General features: G+C 35.5%; 2 protein-coding genes and 1 pseudogene across 3 annotated transcripts; 1 reads left to right on the plus strand and 2 right to left on the minus strand.

The window, feature by feature from the left end:
* Window positions 1-3,916: 3,916 nt before the first annotated feature.
* LOC128674168 (uncharacterized) lies at window positions 3,917-5,457 on the minus strand (annotated as a pseudogene).
* A 71-nt stretch (window positions 5,458-5,528) lies between these two features.
* LOC128674187 (uncharacterized protein) lies at window positions 5,529-6,693 on the minus strand. The gene is made up of 2 exons (XM_053752595.2): window positions 6,459-6,693; window positions 5,529-6,245 (listed from the first exon to the last, which is right to left on the minus strand). Exons 1-2 carry the CDS (start codon window positions 6,591-6,593, stop codon window positions 5,733-5,735), a joined length of 648 nt encoding a protein of 215 aa, XP_053608570.1. The 5' UTR covers window positions 6,594-6,693; the 3' UTR covers window positions 5,529-5,732.
* A 920-nt stretch (window positions 6,694-7,613) lies between these two features.
* Window positions 7,614-15,925, plus strand: kat80 (katanin 80). 2 transcript variants are annotated; one of them, XM_053752525.2, is made up of 16 exons: window positions 7,614-7,909; window positions 7,999-8,129; window positions 8,479-8,812; window positions 8,968-9,166; window positions 9,372-9,522; window positions 9,765-9,939; window positions 10,015-10,149; window positions 10,567-10,623; window positions 11,099-11,239; window positions 11,652-11,792; window positions 12,036-12,141; window positions 12,656-12,764; window positions 13,197-13,337; window positions 13,454-13,566; window positions 13,658-13,732; window positions 14,608-15,925. In XM_053752525.2, exons 1-16 carry the CDS (start codon window positions 7,879-7,881, stop codon window positions 14,861-14,863), a joined length of 2,295 nt encoding a protein of 764 aa, XP_053608500.1. In that variant the 5' UTR covers window positions 7,614-7,878; the 3' UTR covers window positions 14,864-15,925. The 2 variants fall into 2 exon arrangements, with proteins under 2 accessions (XP_053608500.1, XP_053608508.1); XM_053752533.2 differs by having other exon boundaries at window positions 10,015-10,092.
* Window positions 15,926-16,567: the final 642 nt, after the last annotated feature.

A 16,567-nucleotide genomic window follows, 5' to 3' on the forward strand; every position in this document is an offset into this window, starting at 1 on the left:
ACTTTCCACCATTATGTGTTTTTGTATACAGGCAACAATCAGCTTCGCACTGTTTGAAACCCATTTCTAACAAAATCTCTTCGAAACATGAGTCCCAACATCTTGGAGCCTGCTTTAAACCATACAAGCTTCGGTTTAGCTTCCACACATTTGAAGTTCCGTCGTTATATCCGTCTGGTTGTTGTACATAAATTTCCTCCTGAAGTTTCCCGTTCAAAAAGGCAGTACACACATCAAATTGAACAAGATGCAAATTCTCTTGGGCGCTAACACTTAGCAATGATCTAATTGTTGCTAAGCGAGCTACAGGACTATAAGTTTGGTCGTAGTCCTGTCCTCTCTTTTGCTTAAAACCTTTGACCACTAGGCGGGCTTTATATTTATCAATAGATCCATCTGGATTTCTCTTTATCCGTAAAACCCATTTACATGGTAAGGCTTTTCTGCCTTCTGGCATTCTACAAGATTTCCACACGTTCATATCTCTTAGAGAATTCATTTCAGCGTCCATTGCTTTAATCCAGTTCTCATTATCCAGTCTATTCATGGCTTCAGAAAAATTTGATGGGAATGTTTCTGTTATACACACATAATCATCATATTTTTGAGGTGGCCTTAGTGTGCTGCGATCGCGTAAATTATAGCGTAGCTCTGCATCATGAAACTCTTCGGGTTCTGATTCCACTTCAACCTCGGATGTACCGTCAGTGTGTTCTTCTTGAACTACTGTATCATCGTTCGGTATAACATGAACGTGATCTTCTTGTGACGATAGATCATCTGCGTGATCTTCTGGTTGTAACATTCTTTGCTCTATATCTCCCTCTAGTTCTGTAGGTATTTCTTTTTCTTCACTAATTCCTACTTTGAACTCGACATCGCTTGCAAAGGTGATATCTCTGGATCGTATGGCTTTATTACCGTCCCAAATACGATAACCATCGTCGTTTTCATAGCCAATTAACAATCCTTTTATAGCTTTCTTACTGAGCTTCTTTCTTACTTGTTTGGGTACATGAGCATAACATGGGCTTCCAATCACACGTAAGTGGCTTATTTTCGGCTTTTTATTGAACCACAACTCATATGGGACTTTATCCTTTTGTTTTGTTGGCCCAGTTCTATTAAGCACGTATGCCGATATGTTCTTTTTTCTTTTTTATTTTTATTGTTCTTTTTTAACGCTTCTAGCTCCTCCTCAATTGCTACTTTCCATTTTTTACTATCAGGTCTGGATAATGCATCCTGTACATTCACTGGTTCATTTACCATATACGTAGCTTTATATGTTACAAATCAGGAAATTCTCTATGCTTTCTACTTCGTAACGGATACCTCCTATCCGATATTGTCTCACTATCCGATATATCACCTTCCTGTTCATCAGATGTCACCCAATTTTCTTCTTCACCTTCATTATCAGACGTAACATCTCTAGGTAGGTACATGATCACTCTGACCTCTATCGTCGTCAAAATTATCAGGAACAACCTCTCTTGGTTCAGCATCTGTCTGACCTTGTTCCTCTTGGTGAACTGTTTCGTTTTGTACATTTAATGGAGGTCCATCCAACACTATAATAGCTTCTCTATCTGAAATAGCCTGCTCTAAAGATGAGGATAATTGATTCTTATACTCATACTTTTGATCCTCGAAGAATATAACATCTCGGCCTTTAGAAACTTCTTTTGAAATGGGGTCAATGGGGTTGGTATCCTCACAATAACCAACGTGAACTAATGCTTTTGATTTTGGATCCCATTTCTTCCGTTTTTGATTTGGCTGGTGAAGATATGCCATGCATCCAAAAACTCTAATAAAGCTTAGATTTACCTTTCTTCCTGTCCAGGCTTCTTCCGGCGTTTTATTTTTTAGTGCTATAGTAGGCGAGCGGTTCTTAAGATAAACAGCTGTATTAACTGCTTCTGCCCATAATTTAACTCCTAGACCCGCTTCCATCATCATGGATCTTGCCTTCTCAGTAATTGTTCTGTTGGCTCTCTCTGCGACTCCATTTTGTTCAGGTGTGTACTCAACAGTCAACTGATGACGAATGCCTTTTGCTGAACAAAATTCATTCATTCTTTTATTCACAAACTCTGTTCCATTATCGGATCGCAAAACCTTCATTGACTTTCCTGTCTGTCGTTCTACAAGGCGTACGAACTGTGTAAATTTATCAAAAACCTCCGCTTTTGACTTTAAAAATTAAACAAATGTCTTCCTTGTGAAGTCATCTATGAATGTGAGAAAATATTTATATCCACTGTACGAATGATCACTCATTGGACCACATACATCAGTATGAATCAGCTCCAGGACTTCTTTAGCTCGACTAGCACCCGATTTCTTGAATAGGAGCTTTGTTTGCTTTCCCATTACACACACTTCGCACTCTAATTTGTAAGTTGAGTTAGGAAAACTTACCGCTTGTGCTAACTTATTCTTCAATAATGTAAGGTTTCTTACTCCAAGGTGACCCATTCGCCTATGCCACAGAACCATCTCATTAGAGTCAGCAGCTGATGCTAACGCCACATTCTGTGAAGAATATCGTATTTTATAAACACCATTCTCTACAGTGCCTTCATGCGAAACTTCACCCATTACCTTACATACATCCGCTTTCATAATTTTAAAGCCAGATTTCTCAAATAGTACTGAAAGATTTTTACTTACAATTTTGCTTACACTAAGCAAATTTGATGATAGCTTTGGAACATACAATACATCACTGATTGATCCATTCCCATTCTCATGAACTACCTTACCAATTCCTTCAGCGTATACTACCTCGCCATTCGCACAAGATATCTTTATCTTGTTCTCCAGTGTCTTATAGTTATGTAACCAACCGCGTTTATTGGTCATATGATTGGAAACACCGGAATCTAGAATCCACACTCCTAAGCCTCTGTCTTCACTAGTCGCCATTGCTAGTGACGTAATGACGTCAGCTTCCTTCTTAAGTTTTGAATTTTTTGGACAGCTTCTCACTTTATGAGGACCATCACAAATAAAGCACTTTATAGAACGTGGTTGGTTCTTTCCTCTTTGCAATTTCTTTGCTTTCTCTCCTGCATTTCTTGCTTCGAGTGCACTAGATTCTTTATTAGGGCCAGCATCGTATGCATCTTCCATTTGAAACAACTTAGATTTAACATAATCGGTTGTCAACGTTATGTTGCTGTTCTCAATGGCTAATCTCATCGGTTGAAATTTCTCTGTTAATCCTTGAAGCATCAACGCTGCTAATAATTCATCATCAATCTCTTTACCGATGTCACACAGTTGTTGTGCTATCATCATCATTGTTGTTAAATATTCTCTTATCGTTGAAAACTGCTCTAACTTCAGGCTCACCAACTTTGACAGCAATTTGCAGCGATTATTAAGGCCCTTATCTTCATAAGCAACCTTCAATGCATCCCAAGCTTCTTTAGCTGTCTTCGCGTTACGAACATGGGCCAAACAATGCTTTTTTACCATGAGACAGATTTTGACTCTGGCTTTTTGGTCCTTTTTACAACCTAAAGTATCCGTTTGAGGTGGTGTCGTTGTGGTATATTCCCACAAGTCTTCATGGATTAGGTATAATTCCATCATAAACATCCATGTGGAATAATCTGCACTACCATCAAGCTTATCAATCGTGGGTAAGTTTGAAGCGCTTGAACTCATGTTTAATGTATCACTCGATCTTACCAAGTTTTCAATGTTTACATCTCCAGCGTTTGCTATAACCTATGTTGAGGACCGTAGATAAACTATCATAAAATATGCACAGGGTATAGAGATAAAACATCACTTGTTTATTTCTATTATAATAAATACATTAAATCATTACAACAATTGTACCATCTCAGAAAAATAACAACCGTCATGACAACATTTTTTTCTTTTTAGTTGTCATGGTCTAGAGATTAAAACTCTTTACTCTAATATAATCAAAGGGTTCAATTTTCTGAAACATATCTCTCTTAGAGGCAATATGTGTCGTAGCCCCATTATCAACATACCAGTTCTGCTTATCCTGATATGCAGCTTTAGAGTCAGCATTATTTACCATCAAAATTATATTCTGTACTTGCTTAGTAACCAGTGCTGAGTTGTTTGGTTTAGGAGGGCGACCATCCTTTATCCATTTCTTACAACTCCTTACTCTACGTCCTAATTCATAACAATAGTTGCACTTCAACTTATCATTTGTCTTCAACCTTTGGTTTTCCTTAACTGTCAGTGTCTCTTGACTGCTTTGAGTTCCTTCTTTGTTCTCAAGAGCCTTCTCAAAAGAGCACAACTGAGCTTTGAGATTGTCTATCGTTCTCTCAGATTTATTAAGAAGTAACCAACTTGATTTGAATGTAAAGAATCTGTCGTCGAGAGTATCTTGTATTTTACAAATCAGGAAGAGTACCAGTTGCCTTTTGAATTTCAATGTTCAGTTTGCGCCAAATATTCTTAAGTTTTGACAGATGTGTAGTTAAATCATCTGCCGAATTTCGCTTGAAGCTGAAGAAATCCATGCAAAGAGTATAAGCTGTATCTTCTGTTTGTCGTCATATAATCTGTGTAATTCTCGCCAGACTTCATATGCACTCTCAAACCTCATTACTTTTTCTAAAGTTTCTTCTGTCATATTCGTCGTCAGAACGAGCAGTGCGCTGCAGTCAGCTTGCATGAATCGGTTTAATTCCTGATTATAAGTCTCAACAGCTGCGTCACCTGCACCATCTTGCGGAGTCGCGGGTTTTTGCAACTTGCCTTCTACAACTTCCATTCCATCTTTTGTTCGTCTCAACATGATGGCAACTTTGTATTTCCAAGTCACCCAATTCGCTTTGCCTGCGAGATTTCCGATCGAAATTTTTGTTGAAAATTTTTCCATTGCGGGTCTATAAATATGGTAGCAAAGCGTAGTTTAGAACTACGGAAGAAAGAAAATAATCAACAAAGGAAGAATAAGACAGAGTTTTAATTTAGACAATATTCATAGGAAAGATGTTGGAGAGGAGAGTGACGGTTGTGTTTTTATAACAATCGTCATAGCAACGAGATTATCTCTGATTTATATTTTTAGAGCATTAAGCCTTCTTTAACATTGTACACACTCATTCTTCTATTAAGTAATTTTTCTAGAGATTTTTTGTATTAAGACTTTTTTACTAATACATTTTTGTCATTGGTTTTTGTCATAGACTACTTATGACACTGTACCTCGATTTCAAGGATACCTTTGTTCAACCTAATTCTCTGTACCTATATAATATTTCTAACGTAGACAAAATGCTTTTGTTAGAGGCTAATAGGTCTTGCCATATAAGGTACCTGTGATAAGGAATAATTTGCATTATGAAATATGGTTGCTATATATAAATAAAAAAATTTAAAATATTTTACATTAAATCTGTAAATAGATGTGATTGTAAAGTTGCACTAGTTTATAAATATTAAATTATTTTTAAAATAATTGACAATTGTATACTTGAAATATAATATTTATTTATAATAATAGATGATAGAATACAAATTCATAATAAATATAAACAATTCAAAAATGATTTATGTTATTTTAAGAAACAATTTTGCTTTCTATTTGTAAGATTAAAGTAAAACTCCCTCAAAACTCATTTCTAGTTGCATTACCATCGATTTTCCCTATGATATTGATTGCCACAATATTTTTAATATAAAATGTGAACTTTTATTGATATTGTTTCCTAAATGGCACCTCAGTCAGACTCACTTTTAACCCTTATTTTAAATTGATCAATTTTTTCTTGAAACCAATATTGATCTAATTCATGATGTTTATTTTTCCACAGAAAATGTGTAGGTGGTACAGTATCACCATTTTTGAATAGAAAATTCTTGCTTAGTTCTATTGCTAGCTTGGATCGTATTAGTCCAATTCCTCCATATTTATTATCAGCAGGATGGTAAACTCTGCCTGTACTTGGCATCATAAAAATTTTTCCAGGTATAAATTGGGTTTTCAGCATCTCTCCAGCGTACCCGTAAGTTAAAAAATCAGTCTCTGAATTTGAAATCATATGTGTGTAAACTATAGGCACATCATCACATCTTATGTAGTTGCGCTCCCTTCCACATAAAGATATAAAAGGGAATTCTTCTTGATATCTTCCAGAATTATTCAACCTAATTCGTTTAAAGAAAAATTCTAAAAATTTCTTCTCTTTGAAACATGATGTAAAATTTTTCATTTTAGAGTCATCCAAAAAAAGCTGCAAATATAGTTGCTTATATTATTATTAAGAACTGTGTCACAGCATTTGGTATGGAGTAAATTTAAATCACTGACACAACAATATATATGTAAGCACTCACGTATTATTTAACAAGACTGGCTGTACTAAGTATCGGTGAAGTTTATTATATAATATTAGTAATTAATTTCATCTGTGCTACAGAGTGGGGTGTTGTCCTTTTTAACTTACCATGCCCTGATGATCAATATAATAGAAATATTCCCTAATATTTGGTTTAGGCTCTTGACCTTGAATATATTTAATAAAGCGCTTCTGCAATACAGGCGACTTGCAGTAATCACTTAATTTTATTCTATGCAACATTTTGTTGACAACTTCAATGGTATTTAGCCCAAGAGCAAATAAAAATTCATGTTAAATAATAGTACTTTTCTACCTAATGTAGGTACCTATGTGACTACCTACCTACCTATTTATTTTATTTACATAATCAAGATAAAAAAACAGCACAGCAAAACCAAAACAGCACAATTTGCCAGAACTGACAGTGACAGTCACGAAAGTTGATTGACCATAACAAGCAAGACCCAGAATCTTAGAGAATAGATCATATGCAGAGGCCTTGTTAACATATACACGAATTTTACTAATAATAGGGAGTACTACTACTAAGTTTTTACTAATAATAGGGAATAGGGAGTTTTACTGCACATTTATCCCGCCAGAGTACAACAATATGTTAGATACACAAAAGCTTTGCCGCCTTTTGCTTAGTCGAATAAAACGTTTATTTTAGAGTACTTTATTAATCCTTTCATTATGTAAGCATTTGTTTGTGAAAATATACAACAATGTAGCATATTCGGGGGCCAAATATTGGGAAAAATCGTTTTCCATAAGATAAAAAACTTCGAAAACTGGGATACGCCTCACGCTGTAAAATTTTCGAGCCAGTGAACGATCGAAAATAGCTCCGAACACTTCACACGCGAAGACTTATTAAAATATGGAATTCATACCGGTAAGATCTTCAGTAAAAATCAACTTTATATCAGTTGACCAGATAATGCAGAACGTAACCTAAAATACTGTTATTATTTTCAGGATAATCCACTAAATCCGTCTTTTTTTTGTTCCTTTAAACTCGCACCATGATTTCGTAGAAAGCATTTTTGGTCGTAAATCTGCAACAATATTGAAAATTGGCGCTATTGGCAATGTTTACAACGTAAGGTACGTTGTAAACATTGCCAATGCCAAGTTGTAGCAGTATTGCCATCTGCGCTGAGTTATGCGTAATATGCCCTACGCCGCCGGCCCTTCTAAATCTATGGAAAATGCCATAAATTTCATTTTGCTCTATTGTACTTACTGTCATGAAATGTCATTATTGGCAGTCAATGTCAATAAAACCTACAACAAACTATGAAATCAAAATTGTCCTCGATAAAATTATTGTAAATTTTGATTCATTTTTCGAAATCAAAATATTCTTTCTCTTTATAACTACGTATAAAACATTCCTGTTAGGTGCTAATAATAATGTTTTGTGTATAAATCCTTGGTATTAATGATAATCGTTGATGACTACAGACTAGAGCTTAGAGGTCTACCTGTGGAATGGAGTAAACCAAATTATAAATGAACAATGGATTCAATTAGAAGATCATGGAAACTACGTGCGTACCTAATTTATGTTATTAATTGTACTTTCTGAAATTCGTTTTGTGAATTGTCCTTTTTTTAATGAGTTCAAATGTGGTTACAGAGGAATTTGTCGCCCACAAGGCGAACGTCAATTGCTTGGCTATGGGACATAAATCTAACCAAGTATTAGCAACCGGAGGAGATGACAAAAAAGTTAATCTTTGGGCTATTGGCAGGCAAAGTTGTTTAATGGTATTTTACTTACTTTTTTATCTAGCTGAACATGGTTTTTGAGTGAGACATTATTTCTTGTTTTGATTATAAGTTATGGCTTAAAATGTATAAGTGTTGGCATAAAATACATAGCCTATTAATTTACTATTTTAATTTTTTTATTCTGTGCTGGTCCAAGTATGACCTGACTGATGAAGATGGGCAGTGATACACATTTCTACCACTCTTTTTTGTTTACTCTAAGAGATCCCTTTATAGGATAACTCTAATTTTATAATCATATTTAGGTTAAAATTTTTGTAAACATCCCTTTTTAATACACAATTAAGTTACAAACCTTATTTTTAATTAACAACATACCTTCCAGAGCTTAAGTGGTCACACAACTCCAGTGGAATGTGTTTGTTTTGGACACTCTGAAGATTTGGTGTGTGCAGGGTCACAGACAGGAGCTTTAAAAATCTGGGACTTGGAAGCTGCAAAACTCTTGAGAACTTTCACTGGACATAAGGGGGCAGTAAAATGTATGGACTTTCATCCATATGGTGATTACTTGACTACTGGTTCTTGTGATAGCAATATAAAATTGTGGGATACAAGAAAGAGAGGTTGCATAGTGACATACTCCAGCCACCAGCTTGCAGTTAACAGCCTCCAGTTTAGTCCTGATGGACAATGGATTGCTTCAGCTTGTGAGGATGGTTAGTAAATATACTTGGCAGTTTAAGAATGTAGATTAATAATTAATACACTTACACATTATATATGTTTCCCACAGACAATTTCAATAGTAATATCATATAATCTTTCTCAAACAAACAATACTTATTTTTATTTTATTAAAATGTTGTTCCAGGTCTAGTAAAAGTTTGGGATGTGAGAGTCGGCAAAGTGTTGCAAGAATTCATGGAGCATACAGCCGCAGTTACATGTGTAAAATTCCACCCACATGAGTTTTTGCTGGCCAGTTGCGGCACAGACAGAACTGTCAACTTCTGGGATATGGAGAAGTTCCAATTAGTTTCTAAGTTTGAAAAGGCCAATACTTCAATTAGGTGAGATTAAAATGAATATTTACTTTGGCAAATATATTCTACATGGATGGAATGGATTTATGTATATTTAATATATTCTACATAACACATTGTTATAGTAAGATGACTACCACTTCTTATGGAAAGTTACTAACCACCTAAAATGCTTTCCAGTGCAAGTAATGTCAGGTGAAACCTAGTAAATTATTTTTTTCCTCTTTTTTAGGCAAATGGTATTTAGTGATGATGGTACAACTCTGCTTGGCTGTGGCAATGACGGGCTTCATGTAGTGGGCTGGGAACCGATCCGCACACTTGATACTGTTCATGGACATTGGGGTCAAATTCATGACATTACAGTAGCACAAACACAACTAGTAAGAATTAATTTAATCATTGTTCCATGCAAAAGTTTTCCGTTTCCACACTGAGCCAACAAAGGCATGCTGTTATCCATTCCAATACATTGATTGAACATGAAGATCAACTTGTCTTTTTTCATTGAAGGATTTGACATTAGGTTCGATTATTCATTAGATGTAGTCCAGATAGTAATCCGTTATATATTTGTGTTCTGACATCCATGAAATATGTAAGAGTATTTTTATTTACTTTACAGATAGCGGGATCTTATCATTCAACATATGTGGTACTTTCCGTTGTTGATCTGAATAAAGTATATCCTTTTGGAGGGCCACCCCCGGTGTCACCAGCTGTTGTTAGAGATCTGTCGCCGTTCCAAAAGGGACATTCTGCAAGGAAGAGCTTTTCTAAAGAAAAACCTGCTAAAGAAGGTAACTATCGTATCCATACATTTCAACAAAAATTAAGTTATTGTAATAGCCATAACACATTTTATTTTTCGACAGTGTTGCATAGGCCGACCCTATTAGACGAGAAAACTGCGGAAGAATCGACGTCAGGAACTGAGGCAGATGAGGATTCAGGTGCAGTTATATCCAATATTAATGACTACACTGAAATTTTCCGACCTTCTAGAGCATGTAAGTAATAGTTTTTGAAAGGAGATGTATGAAATAATGCTACGAAAATTGTCATACTTAAGTCCCAACTTCAGAGTTACTTGTGAAACACCAGCAACCTCCCAGGACTAGATAGTTAATATCAACATTTTTATGCATAGATATAGATCAACAAAAATACATCTCGTACGGGTATTACAGGACGACGCTCCTATCAGACTATAAAAGAAAACAAATGTGTAATATATTGAATCATGTAACAACTTTTTATATAAACGATGTTTATATCACTGTTTTGATCCTGCGAGGTTGTTAGTGTTTCGCAAAATACACGGTTTATTTTTTTATAGGTATATATGTAATTTCAAGTTTGATTATATCACTTTTCATGACGAGAATTTTCGATTTCAATGCAATATTTTTTTCATAAAATTTCAGTAATGCGCACCCCACCTCCTACAACGAGTTTATCATCTGAGGATTTCTCTATCTCAAGTGAGTTGTTATAAAATTATTATAATGTATATATGTGTTGTCTTAAATATCCGTTTGGAATATAAGTATTTTATATATGGGGTAATATCTTCCGAGATTTACCACAGACCAACAACATCTTTGTTGTTGGTGTGGTTGTGAGGTTACCATCGATGTTACGACGTCAGGAACGACCGGAGCCAATCGAAATACAATTAGTGCTAACGCTATGCATTGTGGTGTAGAGAATAGTTTATTTCGATATATTATAACGATAACATGACGTGCGGGGAAAGAAAACTATAGACTTCGCCATATTTTTCGCTTCTCTCATACAAGAGAAGAAACGGGCAGATTGCTAAATATCTATTGTCCATGTAAACCTCTCATTCGGGTACGCTAGCCCGCTATTTGCCTTGATCACCTCACTGGCCCTGCAGTGGTGCCGACCGGTCGAGCGAAAAGGCCATTTATTAATAGAGTAAATCGTGTGCAGCGCTGCCGAGCTCCCCGCCGGCGAAGCTGGAGTGTCCGCTGAACACGTCGCTGCGCGAGCTCATGTCCGCGCCGCAGCGCCAGCGCCCCGACCACTACTCCCGCATACCCACAGCGGAGAAAAAAACAGAAATATTCACAAGTGAGCACGTTTTTACTCTTTTACCATTCGTACTTGACATATTGTAAAGTTATTTATTCAAATTTGTAATAAAATGTACACAAAATGATGTACAGTCAGCAAAATTGAATCTTTCAGCTGATCTTCCTGTACACGCCGCTAAAGGGCGACACTCTGGTCATCATATATGCGGTAATAACTAGCTTGATACGTACGATTTCGTATAGTACATTAAACCGCCATAAGAATTCAATCTATACAACCAAAACGAAAATTGAATAATATAAATAAAAGAGCAAGTAATATAACTAGATAATAAACAAACCTTTTATGTATCTAAGTCTTATTTATTTTAATAATCAAACAATAACACGACAAATGAACATGCTTCAGGCTACTAACTTAAAAACTAATATCGCTTTACCTAATTTAGGGGTGATAGACAACACGAAAGAAGACAACAATTTCGCGTCGACGCAGACCGCCGCTGTTAGGGATTACGTCAGTGGCCCGGTCTCCACGACCACGCTTAACCGCCATAACTCATATAAAGAAAGTAAATCAACTGATCTACGTAAGTTTTCATTCGAATAATATAGTAAATTCGAAAGTTTTGATATGCGTTAGTCAATCAAACAAAATCTACACAATGAATTTCGATAAAATTTGGTGCACGGTTGGAATGGAACCTGGAATAAAACATACTTTTAACCCAAAATTCATTAATCTTGAAATCATAGATTTAGAAAGTTCATGCTTACCAATGATGAGTTTATGTTAAATCAATTTAGTTTGATGGACCTTTGTATAATTTCAGCTAATGCCACAAATCTTCGGCAAAGCAATAGCGAGATGTCTCTGGGTCCGCACACTTTAGGTCCCAGATCACTATCATTTACAAGACCCACAAGTGAGACTCCGAGGTATGTACATCCATATACTAATATTTCACTAATATCAAGCAAGTACGAGAGTATGTTTGTTACTACTTCACGCTTAAAGGCTGGTCCAATTTTGTACATTGGATTGACACATATGGTAATTTTAACCCAAGGAACCTAAATACTCCTGTTTTATCTCGAAAGTATGTGATTCCTGTATTTGGTAAAAAGTCTGATAGTCAATGGCGTTAAAAGTACTGTGCACGATGTACGTACTCTGTGATACTGTATATAAAAACATAAGTATTACACAACGGGGTTCAGCTAGATATAGTGAAGCTTTAACATGGGGCCGGACTTAATATTAGGAGGCTCTTTGCCCAACATTGGGACACTTGATGGCTGTAAATGTAATATGTGAAAATATGCTATGTACCATTGTTGTTTTTATAAACAATAAATATATTTATATTGAAAGAAAAATGTATGTAGGAGGTTATGGAAATGTAGTGATAATGTGTAATGTAGGATGTGTATGTATGTATGTATGTTGCAGAAGAAGAGTGGAGAGCATCAGTCCGGAGCCGGAGCGCGAGCCCGAGCCGGAGTTCGTGCCCTTCGCCGCCGACCGCCCCGTCGGCCTCGACCTCGACGACTTCCTGCCCGTGAGTGCACCACTCCATCTCCATCTCCAGCTGCATCTTTGCGTTATGTCCAACGGCATGCGATTAAGAACCTGTAAATTATCTAAAATCTTTTACAAAAAATTCATTTTTGACACAACACTTTTATTGTTGCCAGAGAGATCTTATTGCATTCAATGTGTGACAAATAAATCATGTCCGGTCCGTAAACTGTTGAGGAATTCTGGGTACACCATCAGGTCGTGCTTCAATCATCCAAACTAAATATGTATTTAATTTTAACTCAATTGAAGATATCTGCTTAAAATTTGAGTTGCAAGATTCCATCCGAAACACAGGGACATAGCGACATAGTTACATTGCAAGTTAAATAAAAGCTTGTAATAAATAGGATAACGACGTGCATTGGACAAAAATAATATAATTGAATAGAATGATGTGGTCTAATTTCAGCGAGGCGCAGCTTTGGGTTTGGGTCGACGAGGGGCACGGGGGGCAGGGGCTGAGCCCAGTGAGCAGGAGGTGCTGGGCGTCATGATGCGGGGGCACGATTCCATGATGGCCGTGCTCACCGCCAGGCAGCGGTACTTGCAGGTAACATTCAGATGAAGGGAGGGAATAATAGGTATTCACAAAGGAATTAAATTATAAGGCGATTCGTGATAATACAGGTTTGTTGTATTAATTTCGGGTTATTTTTAAATTTACAGATCTTTCATTCAGTGAGGATAAATAAATCTCTAAAATCGGCGCTAGAATCGGTAATAGCTTTAGAAGACACCTCTGTTATATTGGACATACTTAATGTGATGGCACATAAACCGTAAGTTATTCGTTCCTATACCAATTTGAAAATTTAAGTACTTAGTATAATTCACAAACATACATATTTTGTAAAAACTATTTCTTTTCAGATCACTTTGGAATTTAGACATTTGTTTGTTAATGCTGCCGAAAATTTATGATTTACTACAAAGCAAATACGAATCGTAAGTATGACACCAATTTATATTGTACAATTTACATGCGGTAGTATAAAGTTAAATCGAGTTTTTGTTAATTTTGAAATTTTAACCTGATAGCAATGCAAGGGCTATCTTTGTTAATAATAAAAAATATTCAAATAAGTTATGGCTAAGTAATATAGTACTTACATTGTATAAAGAAAAAAAAACCGATCAACCGTTAGATTCGCGCACTGAGGTTTCCATACAAAATTTTGAAGATTCGCGAGCGTATGTACTTATTTTGTACGAAACTAATTACAAATATAACTTTTTCTTTGATGTAAGTATAAATTACCATTTTTTTTATGTTTTCCTATATCAGTACGGTATGCCCGAACTTTTTGCACAATTAGTCTACGGGAAGTACCCTATATATAGGTTTTGATTCCCTTGTAAAATTGCAAAATATCACAAAATATGCGACATAAACGGTCATATTTTTTGATCGCGTTAACATATAAGTTTGTTTTCTTCTCAGCTGAAAGGTATAAAGCATATTTGGTATAAATTTCATCAACACCGATCATCAACTTGATATCTTTAGGTATTCCTGAGAAAAAGGGTCTTGACAGATGAACAACGAAGTGATCCTGAGTGATAATGGTTTCGTTTTTAACTTTTGAGGTACGGAACCCTGAAGTGTTTTAAATAATGATGCCTGACCTAGGAACATAAATGAACCGTGTTTCATTTTTTACTAACTCAATCGCTAAGCAAATTTATAAATAACTAGTGGTCCGTCCCGGCTTCGCTCGGGTAAAACAATAATTTATAAAAGTAGGCAGTCCAACCAGTAGTTTTTGAGTTTATGCATCAACGGTTTCATTTTTTAGTTTATGCATAAATGTTTCCCCCAGCTACATGCAATGCGGATGCAACGCGTTGCGGCTGATAGTGCGCAACTTCTCGTCCGTGGTGCGCGCCAACGTGCACGCGCCCGTGCGCACGCTGGGCGTCGACATCCCGCGCGAGGAGCGCTACGCCAAGTGCGCGCAGATCCATCGTCTGCTGCTGGACGTGCGCGCCTTCCTGCTCAAGCGGCAGACGCTGCAGGGCCGCCTCGGCGCCGCCTTCCGCGACCTCCACACCCTCATGCAGCAGGGACTCGACTGACCCCACCGCTCTATGCTTTTTACGTTCACGCTGCCAGTTTTTTAATCCCGACTTTTCTATATACGAAACATTGTGAGAAACTTGTAATATCTGATCAGCTGAGTGAAATAGTGCTGATGTGTTAAAAAAATAAATCGATTAATGAAAAACAAAGAGTAAATGGAGATTACACTAAAATCAAGTTTTTAGCATTTATAAATAGTAGAAATTTTCAGCAATTCCTGAAATATTGAAATTGAAATATTGGTCGGTCACTCAATTTTAGTTGAGTTTGTCGTCAGTCTTTCTACTAAACGTATTTTAATTTTTCATTTCCCTTGAGTTTTTTTTATAATAACTATGAAATTTTTATTCTTATGATTAGAAGCAAAATTAAAAATATAAGTAGTTCTTCTGGCTTCATCTATGAAAATTATCTGGAAATAATGACAAAATAATGTGATGACTGCTTCAAAATGGGTGATATTGATGGAAAAATAATCTCGGCATATTATAACACAAATGAGAAGTATAAATTTCTAATTATTATTATTTGAATAAGAAAAAATATTTAAATATGCATATAAATGAAGTACCTACCTCTTGCTCGTAATTTCACAATTTAAAAAAATGTAAACATGAATTTTGCATTACATATGCTTACACTGTTTAAAAAAAATAGGGTGAGGTAGTAATGGGTATCCAGGGCTCCAACACCCAAAAGTTAAAGAAGTAAACCGGGGATATGCTCAGATGATACACTCTGAAAAAAATATAAAGAATAATCATTATTCTTTATATTTTTGTTTATAATGTATTATACATATATTGTACTTACACAAAGATGTCATCAAATTTTAGACCTGTGCAATTAGGCATCACAAAATTCAATTTGGCAAAGTACATTTTTTATGAACAAAGTTCTCCAGTTACTTTCTATTAATAATGAACATTTTTAAAAGCTACCAATAAAAGAATTAACTACTAACATAACAAAATTTTATCAGGAGATTAATTTATAAAGTATTATTTATCAGCATTACAAAAGTCAATAAAGTTATATACTAAAGCAAACTTTATTTTATTAAATGAAATCAATACTCCTAAGTCACTTTTAATAATTTAACAAGTTTATATAATTAATTTTACTGAGTGAGTGAGTGACTGACAGACAACCTACTACAGGAAGCTGAAATTTGGCATGTAGGTGAACACTAACAGAGGATTTTTGGATATTCTACCCTGAAGGGGGTGAAAAACTTGCAAGTTCTACACCGTTGAAGTTAGTGACTTGAAAATTTGGGTTTTAGTTGTTTATAACAAATTAATAAAAACATGTTTCAGATTTTTCTGAAAATCAACCTCAACTCCTTCAAAAGGAGGATGAAAAATTACTTAAGGGATTAATTAAGAGGGACTTAATACAATTTTCAAGATTAAAAGCTGATAATTGGTATACATACTCTTTGTAGTCAACCAATACATAAAACAGTAGAAAAAAAAATCCGGTACATTGAATAAATTTAAATTAAAAAAAATTAGGCGATAGAGTCACAGCAACAGAGTAAGAATTTGAAAAAATCTGTACACGCTAATCTTCCTAATCTTCGGAACTACTGGATGGATTTGAATGAAACTTTTTTTTGTTATATAGCTATTAGGCCTGAGCAACATATAGGGTATAAATTATTTTAAAAACTGTAACACCTGATGAAATGACGCCTT

This window comes from Plodia interpunctella, chromosome 1 (genome assembly GCF_027563975.2).
Source record: "Plodia interpunctella isolate USDA-ARS_2022_Savannah chromosome 1, ilPloInte3.2, whole genome shotgun sequence".
Taxonomy (NCBI): Eukaryota; Metazoa; Arthropoda; class Insecta; order Lepidoptera; family Pyralidae; genus Plodia; species Plodia interpunctella.

Excerpts from the sequence above, each read along its gene's own strand:
- LOC128674187 (XM_053752595.2), bottom strand. The coding sequence starts at position 6,593 with ATGTTGCATAGAATAAAATTAAGTGATTACTGCAAGTCGCCTGTATTG. Across the intron at positions 6,246-6,458 it reads ATATTGATCATCAGGGCATG|CTTTTTTTGGATGACTCTAA; the intron begins GTAAGTTAAAAA and ends CTATATTTGCAG.
- kat80 (XM_053752525.2), top strand. The coding sequence starts at position 7,879 with ATGGATTCAATTAGAAGATCATGGAAACTAC. Across the intron at positions 9,523-9,764 it reads CAGTAGCACAAACACAACTA|ATAGCGGGATCTTATCATTC; the intron begins GTAAGAATTAAT and ends TTTACTTTACAG. Across the intron at positions 13,567-13,657 it reads AATGTGATGGCACATAAACC|ATCACTTTGGAATTTAGACA; the intron begins GTAAGTTATTCG and ends ATTTCTTTTCAG.